This window comes from Neopsephotus bourkii, unplaced genomic scaffold, assembly GCF_033783945.1.
Source record: "Neopsephotus bourkii isolate Nb327-2 ecotype Australia unplaced genomic scaffold, CSIRO-AGI_Nbou_v1 NB_838, whole genome shotgun sequence".
Taxonomy (NCBI): Eukaryota; Metazoa; Chordata; class Aves; order Psittaciformes; family Psittacidae; genus Neopsephotus; species Neopsephotus bourkii.
The window spans coordinates 2,058,657-2,076,319 of NW_026901334.1; the positions used below are offsets into that span (position 1 = coordinate 2,058,657).

Genomic DNA, 17,663 nt, shown 5'->3' on the forward strand with positions numbered 1-17,663 from the left:
GGGAGTGTAAAACTTGAGCTGTCAGGCTCGTGGTGCTCTGATGGTCAAAGGTGTGGTTGTCACACTCGTGTTGGGATATGGGGTGGGTGTATCGGCTACCACTGATGGGGTTTTAAATGTACTGAGTGTGGAGCGTGCTGTGTCCCCTGTTAGAACTCACTGTGTTCCGTGCAAATCCAGCTCTGGAGTCGCGCCTGCGTTGGGATCGCCCTGCTCAGACAGCTCCATCAAAGGCAGCTGATTTTACTGCCGCCTTTGATTGTATTTTAATCTTCAAACCTGTTTTTGCAGGGACGATGCTGTGTGAGGCAAATGCACCCGTGGCAGTTGCAGAACCAGTCCCTGTGGCTTGCTCTCATTTGGATCCTCAAGGGAGCGCTGAGGTGTCACTGGATGATGTACTGCTCAACTCACCAGCTAGGTTTGTCTTAGCTCAGGTTTTCTCTGTGGTGACCTGTATGCATAAGAAACAGTTTGTATTTGATCACATTTGCACCCATTTAATTCCCATTAGATTTTGGAAGGAGTTTCAAACGTTTCTTCCCAATTCCAAAAGCTGAATCTACAGCCTCACCCTCTCAAAAGAAGAGGAACAGAATCAAATTTGCTGTACACAGCTACCATACAGAGTCTGGAGCTGAAAGCAGCGTGCATTCAGTATCAACTTAAAGCACAGGAATGGTAGAATATCCTGCAGTCAGAAAGATCACCTCTTCTAAAGGAACCTTGTGGAAGTTTTAGTTCTATGTAGTTGGGAGGGCACTGGTTGAATTGAATACCCAGTGAGTACATTGTGAAGTGTTGCTGTAATCAGAAGTGTGTCTCAGTGGTAGGGGATAGCCTGTGTTCAGTACCTGTGCTGATTTTCATCAAACTCCTATTAGTCTCTCTATAAATCTAAGCAGCCTCTTACTAAAGAGCAGGTCAGTGTGTAAGGGTCTGTATCTCAACACAGGGTAATGGGAAGTAGCTCACAAAAAACCTCTTTACCTATTTATTTCAGGCTGAATTTGCATTACATGTTAAGGGGGAGAAAAAGGTGACTTGAGTCACTGTAAGGGAAATAACTGGGGGGGGGTTTGCCCTGTATTACTGGGTCATTTGCATGTTTTGATCATAAAAGCTGGTGGAGAAATGGTGCAGAACTATTGCAGCTGAGGGTTGATGTGCACTGAGAAACGTTCTCTGTGTCGAGGAGGAAATGTGTGGTAAGGAACATCTCGTCATCCCTTTGGGGAAATCAAGACAAAAATATTTACTTCCCTCGGGTTTCTGCCTTGCAGATCCATTAGGAGAAGCAGTTCCACTTTGGACACTACATGGAAGTAGCCTAGTCAAATCTCTGTGCCTTAAACCCTATCATGAGTCGCAAAGCAGTAACAGTTGATTATCCCCTAGAAATTCAGAGCAAACTTTAACCAAAGGGAAGGGATTTACACTAAAATTCTCACAGAGCCTTGTGCTGACTTGTCCTCTCTTTGGCCTAGCAGAAAGGGAAGATGTGGGGCTCAGTGGGGACCCTGACTGGCGTAGGCTGGGGAGTGTGCATGGGACTGAGGAGCATGACAGGCAGAGATGTCAGAGCTTCTCCTGCCCCAAAGCTGCCCCTGCAAAGGGTGGGCACTGTTGTGATGTCAGGAGCCCCCAGCCTTTCTAGAACACCTGGGTGCTAGAGAGCAGCCTTGCACCAAACATTGCCATGGGGCACAGTGAACACCTAGCACTGGCATGAAGGAAGAAAGACCTTTGTGATTGCCTGGAGCAAAGGGCCCCAGGAGGGCTGTTTGGGAAGGCAAGATGGAACCTCTGGTTCTGTGGAATATCTAAAGCTTGGATGTTACTGCAGTGCCGTGGTCCCTGTGGGGTATTGGCCAGGGTAGTGGAATGTCTGCCTATAGGTTAGAGGGTGGGATGCCCTTCTAGGGCCTTGAATACCAAATCCCACAGGGTCTGGCTTTCAGTTTGTGTCTGAAGTGGGACGTGGGCTTGATTTTTCCTTACCCTCATCACACACAGCTGTGAGTGTCTGTCTTGGAAGAGGACAAACACAGTTCTACAGCTGCAGGCAGGGAGCACTTCAGCAGATCTTGCAGGGCTGAAAGTAAAAGGGGCAGCTTCCAGCTGGCACCTCAGGACAAGCTCCTGGGGAGGAGCGTGGCTGGGGTAGAAACAGGCTCATCCCCCATCTATTCCTTCTCAAACATCTGGCGGGAGCCTGATGCCCCGGGTTTATTAGGAATACGTAAGGACAAGCTTTCCTGTTGAATCAGTTTCCTGCTCCTCAGCTGGCCTGGCTTCTGCAGGAAATCCCTGTGGGCTTCCCTGCAGGCTGGGGGATTGTGCATGGCTCAGGAGAGAGGCTGCTGGGGCCCCCCCTTCGTGAGCTGCACGTGTTGCAGACAGGAGATTGTGGGGCCCTTCCTGCCCCCTGCCTCCTCACTGCTGCAGCCTCTCAGTTTCAGGCACCCAGAGCAGAGCCCTGGTACGAAATCACTGCTGGTTTCTGGCTGATGTGTTTATGGGTTCCTCTGCAGCTGACCTGAAACAATAGCTGCGGTTCAGACAACATACATGTATTAGAAGCAATGCAGGCAGAGCTTGTGTGCCCTCTGAGAGGGACCTGGGGTGTTGCTGGAGCCATGCAGGCTAGTAAAATCAATAAAGTCCCCTGCAGAACATCAGGAGCCACTCTGACACATACCCAAGGACTAATATAATGCTGTGATGGAGCGAGCATTCTTCAGCCAGGGTGCTAAAGCCTCTCCAGGACTCATTGCTTTTGCCTTGCAGAGCTGTTGAGGTCCACAGCAGCAAGACAGTTGAAGATACTAAGATGGAGAGATCTGAGGTCAGTTACAAAGGTAAGTGGAAAGAGTTTTCAGTTGCTGTGATGTCCATAAACTTATTATTGAAATGGAAAGAGGAATTTGTCTGCAATGGAAGAAGAAACTGAAATTGCCAGATGCTCTGTCCAGAAGTGTCTTGAACTTGGACTTCAAGGAGTAAAATAGGTAGTGCCAATGCCTAATGTCTATCTACCTGGTAGTAATGTGCTACTTCCAGTTCTCCTTAAAAGGAAAGCAAAAGCAGAGTGTATATGACTGCTGTGGGAAGCTGCCACTTTGCTGGTGCAAGAGCTTTAGGGCAGCAAAGCAGGTTAGAGGGGGATGTAAATGGAACTGTTTAAGGAAAGTTCCAAAGTGCTTTAGAGGCTTCCTCTATTAGTCCTGATCTAAAGTACTGGGAGTTTTATGGCAAACGTGCCAAGGATAAGAAGTCCAAGGGGTGTGGGAGGGGGTATAACAGCATTTCCTTTCTTATGTTTGATACTTGTATTTATATTTCCCTTATGGCAACAAGCAATGGCTAAATATAAGATGCTGACCACTTCTCTTTCAAACCAGCCTCTTCACCTACCTCCGGTTTGTGGACAGCACAACGAGATGGAGAAGTCAAGCTGAGGATAACTGAGAAGGGCCTAGGCAGCAAGGCACCAAAGACTGTGCATGAGCTATTCCAGGAAACAGTGAAGAAATACTCCAATTACTATGCCCTTGCATCCAAAAAGAATGGCAAATGGGTAAAACTAACGTATCAGATGTACTATAATGAGTGCTGGAAAGCAGCAAAAAGCTTCCTGAAGGTAAGCTTGTGTTGAATTCTCCTTGTTAATGGTCAGTTGGTTTAATTGCTGGAACGGCTGTAGTCAACTTACTGATTCTGGAGTGTAGGAGAGCCTTAAAGTGTCAGGGAAAGACCTGAACATGCCATGAACAACTTGGGTTTTGCTTGAATTTCTTGCAGGTTGCTTCCACATCCACCTTAAAAAGGTGGGTAAGGAAAGATTGCAAGTGAAGTGTTTGAGGTGCATGGCAAACCTGGCCATTGCCCCTCATGAGGTGTGTACATTTTAGTCTTCCACAGAAAAAGCTTGAAGGGGTAATTATGAATCAGACTTAAGTGTCCAAACTGGCTGAGCCTTTTGCCTGTACTGTTGGGAGTTAGGACACTCAGAGAGAGAAACAGCATCTACTAACTGCTATCATTAAGAGGTCTTATTACTTGAAGTTAAGGCCACTCTGTTCTCGCTCCTGTGGTTGGATCTTTGGGTATAAAACCAGAGAAGGGCTGAAGGAGCTTTAAAGAGCTGGACTTTAACAGCTGGAATTCCATAGCAAAGCATCTCTGACTGTCACTGGAGCTTGTTGCTCTTGTTATTGTTGACGTCTGACATAGCTAACCTTACTAAAGGACAGAATGTCTCAAAAGGTATTGTCTAACTTCACCTCTTACCTTCTCCTTCCCAGCCCAAAGGGGTGATTAACTGCCTGGATTGCAGTTGTTACAACACCATTAGCATCAGTGAGCTCCTCACACCGAGTGCACCCTAAGGATAATCCTTTTATTTTCTCCTGCCTACTGATGAAGTTGGGACAGTGTCTGATGTGAAACATAACTGGTTCCACACTAGGTCTTGGGTAGTTCTTCTGTGTGAATTACTCTATGTAATAGCATGAACTTTTCCCTGGATGTGCTTGCAGCAGAGATCCATGAATTAACTCCTAGCACTCTGAAGGAAAACCAGGATTGCTGTAATCTCCTCTCTTGTTTGCAGCTGGGACTAGAGCGTTTCCATGGAGTGTGCATCTTGGGATTTAATGCTGCTGAGTGGATTATTGCTGACATTGCAGCTATCCTTGCCGGGTAAGAGTGAGTGTTCTCTTGACGTGCATCTTCCCTTTAGCATTCAGATAGTAACCTCAGTATTCCTGTGAGGATACTGAGCAGTGACTAGTCCCACAACAAAGCCAACTGCTTCTATTAGAACGTACTGAAGATAGCTTAGAAGCTAACTCTCTCTTTGCTTCATTATGAGTTAATGAGACAAAAATTAATGATGTTTTTTAGGCAGGTACTTCTCTCAAAAGAAGACCTGAACAAAAGGTTAATCCAGAAGCAGGCTTATTTACACTGTGATTAAAAATATGATGGGAAATGCCAGAGAATCACAGCACTGGACTTTGGTAGCTGCCTTCCACCTGAGACACTTTGGTCTCTTATACCACTCTGACATGCCCCATACCCCAGAACAGAGCCTTTGCTCTTGGAGTTAACCCCTCTCTTTTTTATTGTTGTTTTATGGGATATTCTTCCTAAGTTTTTTCCTCTCTTGAAAGTTGGAAATGATGTGAATTTTGCCATCAACTCTGATAATCCTCTAACTGCGTTCTGCTTTCCTGTTTCCTATTCTTTTATTTTCTTTTCTAGTGGATTTGCTGTTGGTATCTACGCTACAAACTCCCCTGAGGCCTGCCATTATGTAGCAGAGAACTGTAATGCTAACGTGGTGATTGTGGAAAACCATAAACAGCTGCAGAAGATCTTAGAAGTAAATACACTTCCTAAATGGCTGGGGGCTCCAGCTTCCTACTGACAGATGTGGGAGGAGAGTGGTACCCAAGGGAAATGCTGGGTCTGAAAGCAGAGGTGAACTGATGGAGCCTGCTTGGTGTGCTCCCTGTTCAAGCCACATGAATAGTCACTCTTAGGAGAGGTTAAATGGTGGTTTCACAGCTTAACGAAGCCTTGAACTTAAAATAGGAGAAGCCTGAAAGAACAATTGAGCATCCCCTGGTTGTCTGGCAACATCCCAGTCAGAATGGCTGTCTTTAGTGAGGCTTGCCCATTCTCTTTCTGTAACACAGATGAGATTCTCTTAGCTTTATGTAAAATAGCAAGTAGCAGTATAGTGTTAAGTGGAGGGTTACTTGGGCTTGAAATGGACAAGCAGGATTTCCTCCTTCTCACGAATCTCACTTCTTAACACAGATTCAGCATAAACTACCAGATCTGAAAGCTATTGTCCAGTACGGGGAAGCACTAAAAGAGAAGAGACCAAATCTGTACTCTGTAAGTATTTTGGTGGCTTGTAAGTACTGGCTGTTGAGCTGATGGCTTGTGAGTAGCCATTGCCTTCCGTAGGACTGTCATCAGATGAGCTTGTGCTGGCTCTAGTGGGCGACTGCTTGCCTCACTGGAGCAGTGGGTGTCTGCTGTAGTTCAAACCTCCATAATCCATGCTATGTGGGAGGTTGTCAGTGGGCAAGGCAGCCTCAGGGCTCTCACTGGCACTTGGCACTCCCAGTTAATATCAGGGTTGCTACAGCACTAGTGGTGGGTGCAGCAGTTTCCCTTTCTGCTTCTTGCTGTGGCAGCCAGAAAACATGGTGGGCCTGACAGTGCCTATTTACAACCTCTTCCAGTTTGTGCCAGAGGTTTGGACATAGGAAATAGTGTCCTTCCCTTCATGTGTAGCAAAGGGTTTCATTTTGCACGTGAATGGTAGCCTGCAAAGTGATGGAGCTCTGCTCTTCTGCATGCAGTGGAGTGAGTTCATGGAGCTTGGCAGAGATGTTCCAGACACTCAGCTCCATGAAATCATCAAGTCACAGAAGCCAAACCAGTGCTGTACACTGATCTACACCTCGGGGACAACTGGACAGCCAAAGGGGGTGATGCTCAGCCATGACAATGTAAGTCTCTGTGTATCTGCCCACTTGAAGAACTGTGACCTCGGGTGTGTGCTGAGGGAGGGTAGAGATGGGCTGAAAACCATCCCTGCTGTTAGAACCATGGGATGTTGTAGACTTGTTTGGGAGCTGTGCCTGCTTGGAAGAGCTGCCACTCCACACTCACGTGGCTTCTTGTTGCAGCTGACCTGGACAGCAATGGCAGTGGGATGCAGCCTGCTGCTCACAGATGCTGACACAAAGCAGGAGCTGTTTGTCAGCTACCTGCCCCTCAGTCACATCGCTGCGCAGATGACAGATATTTGGTTGCCAATGGTACATGGAGCACAAATCTTCTTTGCTCAACCAGATGCATTAAAGGTAAAAACATAGTTAAAAGCCTATCTCCATCCACCTGCTTGTAGGTGGGGGGGGGTGCTTTAAAACCAGCATAGCTTGACTTAAAACCAACATAGCTTGACTTATCTCATGATTCTGGAAGCTGTGCTAACTATTTATTTGCACAGTGACCAAGTGCTCCTCTTTAAGGGTCTGCTGTGTTGACACATGCAGCCACTGACCTTTGCCTTTTGACTCTCTACTTCAAACTGGGATAAACTGAGCCAGCTCTTCACAACTGGGAGCTTCTTGGCGTCTCACCTGACTGCCCTTTGGTTAAGCAATGGCTTTGTATTTGCTCTGTCCACATTGCAAAATGCCCCCAGAGTTAAATCTGTCCTGAGAAGAGAATGAGTCTTGGGGCTGTGTCAGCACTGGCAACTGAAAGCACTGACCCTTGCTGTCTTCTCAAGACCACTGTGGCATCTGAGTGCTGCTGGGGCTCCTTTTCCTTAGTGGCACTGCAGTTGAAAAGGAGAAGTCCCTCGCTATTGAGGGTAGAGTCCTAAGCTTTGTGAAGAGTTGCCCGGTTCTCTGTGCTGAAACACTCCTGAGAGCTGCACTGGATTCTGCTTTGCCCAGGGCACGTTGGTGGAGACGCTGCGGGAAGTGAGGCCCACGAGTTTCCTGGGGGTTCCTCGTGTCTGGGAAAAAATGGAGGAAAGGATGAAATCCATCGGGGCAAAATCCTCAGCATTCCAAAGAAAAGTGGCCGCGTGGGCCAAGGAAATCGGGCTGCAGACAAACCTGGACCGGATGAACGGGTAATTCTGAACTGCAGGAAGGGGGTCAGGGACACTGTCAGGTCAGGGATTCTGTCCCGTGGAACAGGCCAGACTAACTCCATCTGGCTTCTACTGGTTGTGCTTGGACCAGAGGATGAGCAGTAAGGGTTGGAGGGGGGGAAACAACTTTTCTACTGAGTGAACTAAAATAGGATGGAGATGGAAGGAGGATGAGGTGTCCCTGCCCATGGCAGAGAGGTCGAAACTGGATGATCCTAAGGTCCCTTCCAACCCTGTTTTGTGATTCCAGGTTCTACTTGTGACTGAGATCTTGAAACCATTCTTTTCCTGCAGGTATCATGATATCCCAATGAACTTCCACATAGCCAAACACTTGGTGTTCAAGAAAGTGCAAAAGGCCATTGGGCTGGACCGCTGCTCAAAGTGCTACACAGGGGCTGCTCCCATCTCCAGAGAGACACTGGAATTCTTCTTAAGCCTGGACATCCCTGTGCTTGAGCTGTATGGCATGAGTGAGAGCACCGGGCCTCACACCGTCTCTACACCTCACATGTTCAGGCTTAGCAGGTAAAGACCTTTCTGGGGGCAGAGCCCTGCTGCCTATGAGGAGGAGCTGCTTTAAGGTTTCTCCTGCATCTCGCCTGATGCAGCTCATCCCCAGAGCCTTGCTGCTGGGAGAAAGTCACCATGGAGCCAGTCCTTTGGCTGCATCTTGCAGATTAGGGGATCTGCCAAGGGCAGCAGTGGTGTTACTTCAGTTTAACTTGGCCTGCACCCTCTAGGAAGCAAGGGATTGATGGGGAGAAGGAATTAGGAACTCGAGCCCAGTGTCCAATGCATAAAGGCAGTGGGACTGTGCTGCTGCTCCGAATGGCGCCTCCCCAGGCTGCCAAGAGAACACCACCAAGGTAAAACTTTGCTGCCAAGGCCATGGACCTTGTAATTCAAAGCTCAGGTGTTTGAGAGCAATGAGTGGAAGCCACCAGGTGTGTGAGCACCCATCTCTGCAATAACAGCTTTCTCTGCAGTTCCCCTTACATGAGCAGATGCCTTTTAAGTTCGGTTCTTCTCACTGAAGCGTGCCTGGCTTTGTTCAAACACTTCAGCTTGAGAGGGGCCTGCTCTGATCTCACCCTGCTGCTCAGCTACTGAGCCTAACCCAAGCCAAGCCCTGGGTCTGTGCTTGTGTTCTCTTTTAGCTGTGGAAGGAGCATCTCTGGCTGCGAGACACGGATCCATAACGCAGATGAACACGGCGTCGGGGAGGTCTGCTTCTCGGGCAGACACGTTTTCATGGGCTACCTGAACATGGAGGACAAAACCAAAGAGGCAATTGATGGAGAAGGCTGGCTGCATTCAGGTGACCTTGGCAAGCTGGATGCACACGGATTCCTCTACATCACTGGTAGAATTAAAGGTACCATCCCCTGATGTGGCTGTCTGGAGGTTACACAGTACCATGATAAGCTGTGTTCAGCCCCTGCTAGTGGTGTGGTGTGGGCAGAAGGGGGCTGCATGGAGACCTCAGAGCAGCTTCCAGTGTCTGAAGGGGGCTACAAGGATGCTGGAGAGGGGCTCTGCATCAGGGACTGCAGTGGTAGGACAAGGGGTGATGGGTTCAGACTGAAACAGGGGAAGTTCAGGCTGGAGATAAGGCACCTGTGAGGATGCTGAGGTGCTGATTTCAGATCAGAAGCAGCAGTTAATGCTTGCCTTGTTGCATGGTGCTGGACCTGCCCGGGTCTCACTGTGCTATCAGCCAGCTCCCTCCTGTTCCAGCTGGTTTTGCTGGTTAACTCCAAGAGAAAACAAGAGCTTAGTGGGGTTGTGAAAGGGGTGAGCAGCAGCGTGGCTCTTGGGCCACCACTTTGACCCGCACCCAGCATGAAATCCAATTTCATGCAAGACTTCAGTCAGCAGAAAGAGATAATGGTTGTGCAAAGGGGCTGCTTTAGGCAATAAAGGCAGCTGAGAAGGGCAGGCTCTGCCTTCCCTCACCCTGCATTGCCTCAGTGAATGTTTCACTTCAGTTTCTGAACAGCTTTGGTACCAACATCCATGCGTCAGGGCTTAAGGTGATGTTGGCAGGGTGCTGAGGTGCTCTTACACTGCACCCCTATCCCCAAACCACAGCCATCTCTGCAGCATTACAGCAGCTCCTGCAATGCTGTGTGCACACCTCGGCCTCACCCCTCAGCCTGACTGCAGTGCTCCTGGCTTGCTCCCTTCCCCAGGTGGTGGGACATGGGCTCACTCTTTGGTCTGAGAGACACAAAGGAGCAATGAAGTCACTTCAGGTTATGGAGGAAGGGGGAAAAGCTCTGAGCATTGATGATGATTTGACTCTTTTCCAGAGCTCATCATCACTGCAGGAGGTGAGAACATCCCTCCCGTTCCAATCGAGGAAGCTGTGAAAGCGGCCGTGCCCATCATCAGCAATGCAATGTTGGTTGGAGACAAAGCCAAGTTCGTCGCTATGCTTCTGACACTAAAGGTAAAGGGACACAGGATGGGAATCCCCCTGTGTCACTGAAAGGGTTTAATTCCAGTGAGGAAGAGAACTGTGCCACATTTTACAGCCTCCTGTAGCGATGGGAGGCCTTGTGGGGTAGGACTTGTTACAGCCGAGCTGCAGAGAGGCGCCTGGTCCTGTTGGGGATCAGTGTTTCTGTAAGAGGAGTAAAAGACCTAAAAGTGAGGCTGAGAAACCAAACCCTGCTGCTTTCCTCACCCCTCTACCAGCTCCTGGGGCTGCAGCAGTGGTCACGTTACCTGTGTATTGTCCTGCAGTGCAATGTAAACGCAGACACCGGTGAGCCAAGAGATGATCTCACTCCAGAAGCCCTTGAGTACTGTCAGAGGCTGGGCAGCAAGGCCACCAAGGCCTCGGAGATCATCCGCAGCAAGGACAAGGACGTCTACGCCGCCATCCAGAAGGGGATTGCAGCAGTCAATGAGAACGCCATCTCCAACGCCCAGAGGATCCAGAAATGGGCCCTGCTGGAGAAGGACTTCTCTGTCTTCAGTGGAGAGCTTGGTGCGTGAGCACTGGGGTCACTGCGTCAGCCCTTCTTGGGTCCTGAAACCCCTGCTGGGTCCATGGAGCTGCCCGTGGGCTTTCCGTGTCATGGTTTGGGGAGGGTGGGATGAATCCCTGCTTCCACCAGCAGGAGGGAGCACAGCAGCACTTAAGCGTGGTTCTGGGTTGCCCCTTGAGGCTGGTCCTGCTTCTCCTGTTCCCTGGGGAAGGGAGAGAGATTGCATTAAGCACAGAGGCAGTTGAAGTCAGTGTCTGCACACGGGTTCCAAGTGTTCCTTTGTTGGAGCAACTGCAGAGGAGGCCACGAGGATGATCAGGGGCTGGAGCAGCTCCTGCATGGAGCCAGGCTGAGAACACTTGGCCTGTTCAATCTGGAGAAGAGAAGCTGTGTGGAGACCTCAGAGCCGCTTCCAGTGTCTGAAGGGGGCTGCAAGGATGCTGGAGAGGGGCTCTGCATCAGGGACTGCAGTGATAGGACAAGGGGTGATGGGTTCAGACTGAAACAGGGGAAGTTCAGGTTGGATGGAGATAAGGCAGAAGCTCTTCCCTGTGAGGGTGCTGAGGCGCTGGCACAGGGTGCCCAGAGAAGCTGTGGCTGCCCCATCCCTGGCAGTGCTCAAGGCCAGGTTGGACACAGGGGCTTGGAGCAAGCTGCTCCAGTGGAAGGGGTCCCTGCCCGTGGCAGGGGTTGGAGCTGGAGGAGCTTTAAGGTCCCTTCAACCCAAACCCGGCTGGGGTTCCTCAAGGTTTGAGTCTCCCTCACCCTGTGCTGTTCCCCCAGGCCCAACGATGAAGCTGAAGCGAGCGGTGGTGCTGGAGAAGTACAAGGACCAAATCGCTCAGTTCTACACAGACTTGGACGGGCCGGGCCCGGCGCACAACGGCCTCCGGCAGTAGGGGAACGGCTGCGGCTGCGGACTGAAGGGGCTGGAAGGAGTCCCTGGGGTCCCTTGTAATAAAGGAGGCTCAGGCACACGCAGCCCCTTCCCATTCCCATCCCTCTGCAGGTCCTGCCCCTGCAGCACAGCGCAGTGAGCGCGTTCACACCCCGCGCTCCCCTGTGGCTGGTGTTGCTCGGACATCCCTGACTCCGCTCCCCAATCCTTGCCCTTCCGTTCTTACAAGGGCAAATCCAACCCTTACCTTCCAGCCATGTTGTGTTTCAACCAAAGTTTTCTGTTCCTGAGCCGAATGTAAACCCATCGGGAGCCCCCCTTTGCCTTTGTCCCCCCTCCATCCCTCTGCATGTCTGACTGCATGCTGGTGGCACCCGAGTTGTTCCCAATCCCTTTACCCACAGCATGTCCTCCATCACAGAGGATGGATGCTGGTGAAGGACCACGTGGAACCTCGTGTTTCTGGCTTTGTGCAATACTTTTATCTTCCTAAGTTATCCTGAAGCTGTAAGTTGTGGTGTTAAATGAGCAGCCTGGGGAGTGCTCATAAGGCTGGGGACTACTACATGTGAAGGCTGTGGTCTTACCGTTGTAGAAATGGTGCCTGGAGTGGGCACAGCTCCAGAGGTTTTGTTCTTCCCACGGTCCTGGCAGAGGCATTTGCTCTGAATCCAGAGTTTAGGACACACAAGAGCAGCTTCCATGCTGGGGGAAGCACCCAGTACCAGGAGCTCTCTTCTCACTGGTTCCGCAAGGCTGACTGGAGCCTGCCCAGCGCCTGGCAGGACTGCTGCTCCCACCGGGAATGAAGGAACCCTTGGAAAACGCCTTATTTCAAATTGGAAACCATTCCTGAACGCAGATCCTCTGAGCTGTGTTTCCTGTTGGCAAAGGAAGAGCAGCAGGAGCAGGTGGAGGAGCACCAGGAAGAGCTCTGAAGCTGCAGCACTGCTCGTACCACAGAGCTGCTGTGGGGCAGTGCCTGGACCTGGGCACCTTGGGTGGGAGTCAAGCCTCAGACCGTGTCTGCTCTGGGCTCTGCACCAGCCACGTGCCATGACTGTAACTGGGTGTTCGTTCCCCTGTCTGAACCCCAACGGGCTCTGTTGGCCAGAGCAACACGCAATAAACGCTGCTGTTTGTCCTTAACCCTGCAGTGATGCTCAGCCCTGGCTTGGGTCAGGGGCCAAGGGGATGGGGAGCAGCAAAGCCCCTCTGCTGCTGCAGTGCCCTTGGAATGCCAGGGAAGGTGCAGGATTTAAGCTACAGCTTTAAAACCGATGTGTTAACAAACACCAGGGCTTAAAGGAGTTCCCCTTCCTCTGCTGTTCATCACCAGGGGCTGCCAGAGAAGCTGTGGCTGCCCCATCCCTGGCAGTGCTCAAGGCCAGGTTGGACACAGGGGCTTGGAGCAAGCTGCTCCAGTGGAAGGGGTCCCTGCCTGTGGCAGGGGTTGGAGCTGGAAGAGCTTTGAGGTCATTTCCAACCCAAACCAGGCTGGGATTCCTACATAACTCCATCCTTGCTGCCCACAGAGAAGCAACCCAACAAACCAAAACCACCCTAAATTTTACTTTTCCATCTTACTTTATTTCACTTTTTCTAGAAAATTCCTCCATAGTTCCACAAATTTAACAAAAAGTTTAAAATTCAGGACGAACAATCCTGGACCGTTATTACAAACATGATTTCTTTTTAATCTTGAAGTTAGTCTTGGGCCAGCTGCATTTCTTACAGCCGAGTGAAGAATTCCCGTTCCCAACGCAACCTTGACCATCCTCAAGTGACAAGGTATTTAATACCTCGGCTCTAGGCAGAAATACAATTAAGAGTCATCTAGAAGGTGAAGTACTTACATTTGCTTTAGGAGTGCAAACTCGTCTCGGCAGGTTTTGATGGCTATTCCATGCCCCAGCACACCAGGACCCCACTGATCCCAGGCTTTAGAAGTAACACAGAACCAGGGACCTGGCTCTCTGCTGGTGGCAAGCTCCAAAAGGGAAGTTTAAACCTCTCCTGCCATCAAATCCGTTCAAGATGGGCCAAAAACCGCTTCGGGATTGTTGCATCCATCGCTTGGGCTGGTCCTGATGCTACCACCGCGAGCAGCAATGGAAGAACTGGTGGCCAAAGCACTGATTGCACTTCCATGGCTCCATGGGCACCGCTCGGCCGCTGCAATCCATCACGTCAGTAAGCACAGAGCAAGACACCAGGAGCATGCCCTGACCCCCTCTTCTGCCCCTTCACCACCAAGGGAGAGCTGAAGAGCCGCATCCTGACCCACTCACACTCCTCTGAAAGCCTTCAGTACCGAGACGAAGGACACCGGGACGTAACAGAGTTCATTTTCCTTGGAAAACCATTATGGCTACAAGTCAATTTTGGCTATTTTTTGTCCTTTTTTTTTTTTTTTTCTCTTTTTTCTTTTTTTTTGTCCTTTTTTTTTTTTTCCCCATTTTAACAACGCTACTACAACATCCTCGAAGACCTGAAGCAATGCTGAGGGCAGCACCGCCACCTCCTTCCTATAGTACAATACTCCATCCATGCTCTCAAGAGTGACACAAGAACAAACACTTTATCCACAAATACCTGTACACGGCATGTTCAGAACAGCGGCCAGCCAGCCTACAGAGAACCTACACAGGGAACTCGCTCAGACCCAACTAGAAGGGGACACAAGATGAGGCCCGAATGTGACCGATCCTTGGTTGCAGAGTCATTTCCTCCTGTGGTCCCCGACGCTACCACATACCCCATAGAACAACAACTCTGTAGAACAACTAAGTACTTGCAAGAAACCTTTTTAGTAACAAATCAGCATGTGCACACAATGGAAAAGAACTATTGCTGGGGGGGGGGGGGGAACAATCCTATTTCAGGTTTTCAAGGAGATTATAAACAGTCTAAAAAAATCCATGTGTAAAATACTTCTTATAAAAACCAAACAGGATTCCTATCACCGCTCATCGGACTTCCAGGACAGGACGATGCCAGAGCGGGCGCTTCCAGCCGCGTTCAGGAACACCCTCCCATGCGTGTTCATGGACGGGCTGGGAGCAGCGCGGCCCCTTCTGCATCTTCACGGGAGGTGGCACCTCCACACCTGCATGGGGAAGCCCAGAGGCCACCGAGAGGCCCAGAAGTGCTGCCAGGAGCCACAGGGCACGGTCCCTGGGCACAGAGAGGAAGGGAAAGACCTCAGGCTCAGGCCGGCCGCCACCGCTGCACCTCGGGGACAGGGGTGATGCCGCTGTGCCCTTCCCCAGGGGCAGCGGGCAGGAGGCCCTGCTGGGTCCATAGCGACCACCCTGGGCTCACCTCCTCCACACCACAGACCCGATGGGAGAGGTTCACACATCCCCACGGCACCGAACACAGCCCCTGGTGAGCGGGGACCCTCGTGGGCTGCCGCTGCCGTCCTGCACCGCGGCGCATCCCAGAGCCACCGAGCCAGGACCGCAGCTCCTCCTCCTCCAGGCTTGGCATTGTCCATCAGGAAAGGGAACAGCTGAGATCACTGTCTGACAGGGTCTGCGCCCGGCATGAGCTTGATTCTTTTATATATATATATATATATATATGCATATATATATATACACACACACACACACACACACACGACACATGAAAGATGGTACAAAGACAAAATTAATGGGAATCGGGTCAACATGACCCAACTCAAACAAGCTTATCATCATATTGCCACTTCAGTTGATTAGTTGCAACATTTCCATGATAAAGAAAGGGGGAACCCAAAACAAGGGACTGGATTTTAGAGTGGAGAAGGGACACAGCAGACCCCCCCCCAGCTCCCCCATGGGGCTGTCACAGAGCTGGGGGGACCCCTCGGAGCAGAGGGATCCTTGGGAACACCGCGCTCCTCCTCACACCCGCAGCCCAGCTCACATTTGGCAACAGCTTCGACACTGATGGGGAAAACTGAGCAATTCTTCAAGAAAATACTGGGTTTTGGGAGTGGGAATGCAGTAGGGGTTCAATGAGAGCTTTCCACACACCCACCTAGACAACACTTGGAAGCCAACACTAGTTTAACTAGAAACATAGGAGAGGGTTGGGATTAGTGTTTACTGGATCCTGAACAGGCAGCAGGGCGGGAGAGGGAGGAGGAAACAAACCCAACTTCACCCATTTCCTACGTCAGCGTTTTCCAGCTGTGTCCGAAGATAAAACTCTCCCTTGTTTTGGTTTTCCCAAAGTACAGCCACTACTATAGGGGCCACTGTAGGAGATTCCTCTTTGAGAACATAAGAACAAAACCAATCGCGTCTTTTGGCAAAGTTAGCATCAACACTGACAAGTGAGGAGACGAGAGGTGAGCCCCTTCCGAAGCACTGAACGCTTCCAAGATCGCTGCTGGGCTTCCACACACTAGAAATTGTCCACAAGAGGCATTTTAACAAACAAGTCAAATGTTCTTAAGCGCCCTTCCCCTGCCAGAGCCTTTAGAAAAGAGAACAGAAAAACACACCCTTAAGATCATAAGACCCAACTAGGCCCTTCTTATACATACAGTACATACATATATATAATATATATATAAAATATACAGCTTACAGTTTTGTAGTCCTATTACAGTTAAAGCAGACTGAAAGGAGTGAGACTTTGTTTAGGAGCTCAGATCAACAAAACAAGACATCTCCAAACCCCAGCGGGAGACAGCAGATTCTAGAGGCCTTTTCAAAGAGCACGAACTGTCTCTGCAGGAAGCTGAAGGTCCTGCCCGTGGAACGATGCCCTGGAGAGATCAGGAGCCACGTTACAGCAGTGCTCTGCACCGAGCCACGCCAGAACGAGCTTGCAAGTGATCACAACTGGGATCTGTCCATCTCCTCTGCAGCAGAGCAGCGGGACCCATCTCTGGCATCAGGCTCTCGGGTTAAGCTTTGTAAAAGCCAATCTTACTTACACAGCATCAACGCTTCCTCGCAGAGCTGCAGGCAACGGGACTCGCTGGAGCTCTCCGCAGGCAGATGGTCCCTAGATTTGGTGAAGAAAACATCATCCACACTTCTTCAGACCTCAGAGACGCCTCAAAACGTGCTCTTCAAACACAGTTGCTTGAAGTAGAACGAGAAAGGTCGCGCCGGGAGGTTAAGTGCAGCACATCTTCTGCTCTACTCAGGATCTGCGCCCAAGCGTACGTAGGAAGCCAGGGAGGACAGACTCAGCAATACGGGTGCTTGTTTGAAGCCTACAAGAAAGTGCAGCTGGCTGTGCATTCATAGAGCATGGCTGTTCTCTAAGGCAGTGCTTCGGGTGAATCAGGAGAATAAGAAGGCCTAGTTCCATGGGTTCGTTTCCTGGTACCAATCAAGGGGATCTCTGGTTTCAAAAGCAGCTGCTGCCAAGGCCAAGCGTCATGTCGCTACCGCTTCCAAGTAGCTCTGCAGCTTGCGGACGGTCGTCTCATCCAAGGAGAAGAGGTCAAAGTCAAAGGTTGTGTTGGTAACGTTAAAATGCCCGGTTTCTTCAATGAGATTTACAATCTGTGCAGAAAGGAGACAAGCAAGGATGTGGACAGGGAGCTATGAAGACTGCACAGAGCAGATACAGAGCAATCAGCCCCGTCCTTCCCTCACCCCTCTAGAAAGCCTCAGAGAGGAGAATGTCTCACAACATGAAGGGAATCCTCTCCCAAAAAAGCAAACCTCCTGCACTAGCTCAGTCCAGGAAGGGACATGGGCATGTTTCTTCCCTTTTAAATTAGGCAGAGAGAGCCCAGCTTTGGGACTGCTACTGGGATGGCAGAGATGCATAAACCACACTTGTGCATCTTTTCCAACAAAACCATGGCATGCACAGCTGATTTAGTGTTTTCTTTTCTATGTATCTTTGCTTTCAATGAGAAGCAGACCCTCTCCTGCAGGAGAGGCAAGTGAAAGCATCACAGGGGTCCAGCTGAGACCCTTGGACACAAAGGTTAGAGTACAACAGCCTGCCAGAGCTGACAAATGATCTCTACCTGCTGTAGCACATTGCGCTCTCGTAGTGCCATTAGTCGCCTGTGAAGCTCCACTAATTCATCAGTGTAGGCCTGTAAAGGAGG

The 17,663-nt window shown here is 50.3% G+C and overlaps 3 protein-coding genes across 6 annotated transcripts in view; 2 read left to right on the plus strand and 1 right to left on the minus strand.

Moving 5' to 3' along the window:
- LOC133213616 (acidic leucine-rich nuclear phosphoprotein 32 family member B) overlaps positions 1-17,663 on the plus strand; it is a 94,734-nt gene that overhangs the window by 10,217 nt on the left and 66,854 nt on the right. The window lies entirely within an intron of this gene.
- Positions 269-11,667, plus strand: ACSBG2 (acyl-CoA synthetase bubblegum family member 2). Of its 2 annotated transcripts, XM_061355945.1 has the most exons (14): positions 269-421; positions 2,791-2,861; positions 3,405-3,643; positions 4,616-4,704; positions 5,269-5,389; positions 5,830-5,910; positions 6,384-6,533; positions 6,714-6,890; positions 7,491-7,672; positions 7,988-8,221; positions 8,854-9,071; positions 10,009-10,148; positions 10,445-10,691; positions 11,476-11,667. In XM_061355945.1, the coding sequence occupies exons 1-14, from the start codon at positions 297-299 to the stop codon at positions 11,589-11,591; spliced, it is 2,190 nt and encodes a 729-aa protein (XP_061211929.1). In that variant the 5' UTR covers positions 269-296; the 3' UTR covers positions 11,592-11,667. The 2 variants fall into 2 exon arrangements, with proteins under 2 accessions (XP_061211929.1, XP_061211930.1); XM_061355946.1 differs by lacking the exon at positions 6,714-6,890.
- The window catches only part of MLLT1 (MLLT1 super elongation complex subunit), a 29,982-nt gene continuing 27,483 nt past the window's right edge, over positions 15,165-17,663 (minus strand). For 2 of the 3 annotated variants that reach the window (XM_061355948.1, XM_061355947.1), the window contains exons 11-12: positions 17,580-17,651; positions 15,165-17,103 (exon numbers count right to left, since the gene is read on the minus strand). In XM_061355948.1, the coding sequence (XP_061211932.1) occupies positions 16,975-17,103; positions 17,580-17,651 (201 nt within the window). In that variant the 3' untranslated portion in view covers positions 15,165-16,974. The remainder of the gene's footprint in view (positions 17,104-17,579; positions 17,652-17,663) is intronic. The other variant, XM_061355949.1, reaches the window with a different exon arrangement.

Bases quoted from the DNA above. Each gene is read 5' to 3' on its own strand.
- ACSBG2 (XM_061355945.1), top strand. From the start codon at position 297: ATGCTGTGTGAGGCAAATGCACCCGTGGCAGTTGCAGAACCAGTCCCT. The intron at 7,673-7,987 runs GTAATTCTGAAC...CTTTTCCTGCAG, and splicing joins AACCTGGACCGGATGAACGG to GTATCATGATATCCCAATGA. The intron at 9,072-10,008 runs GTACCATCCCCT...ACTCTTTTCCAG, and splicing joins CATCACTGGTAGAATTAAAG to AGCTCATCATCACTGCAGGA.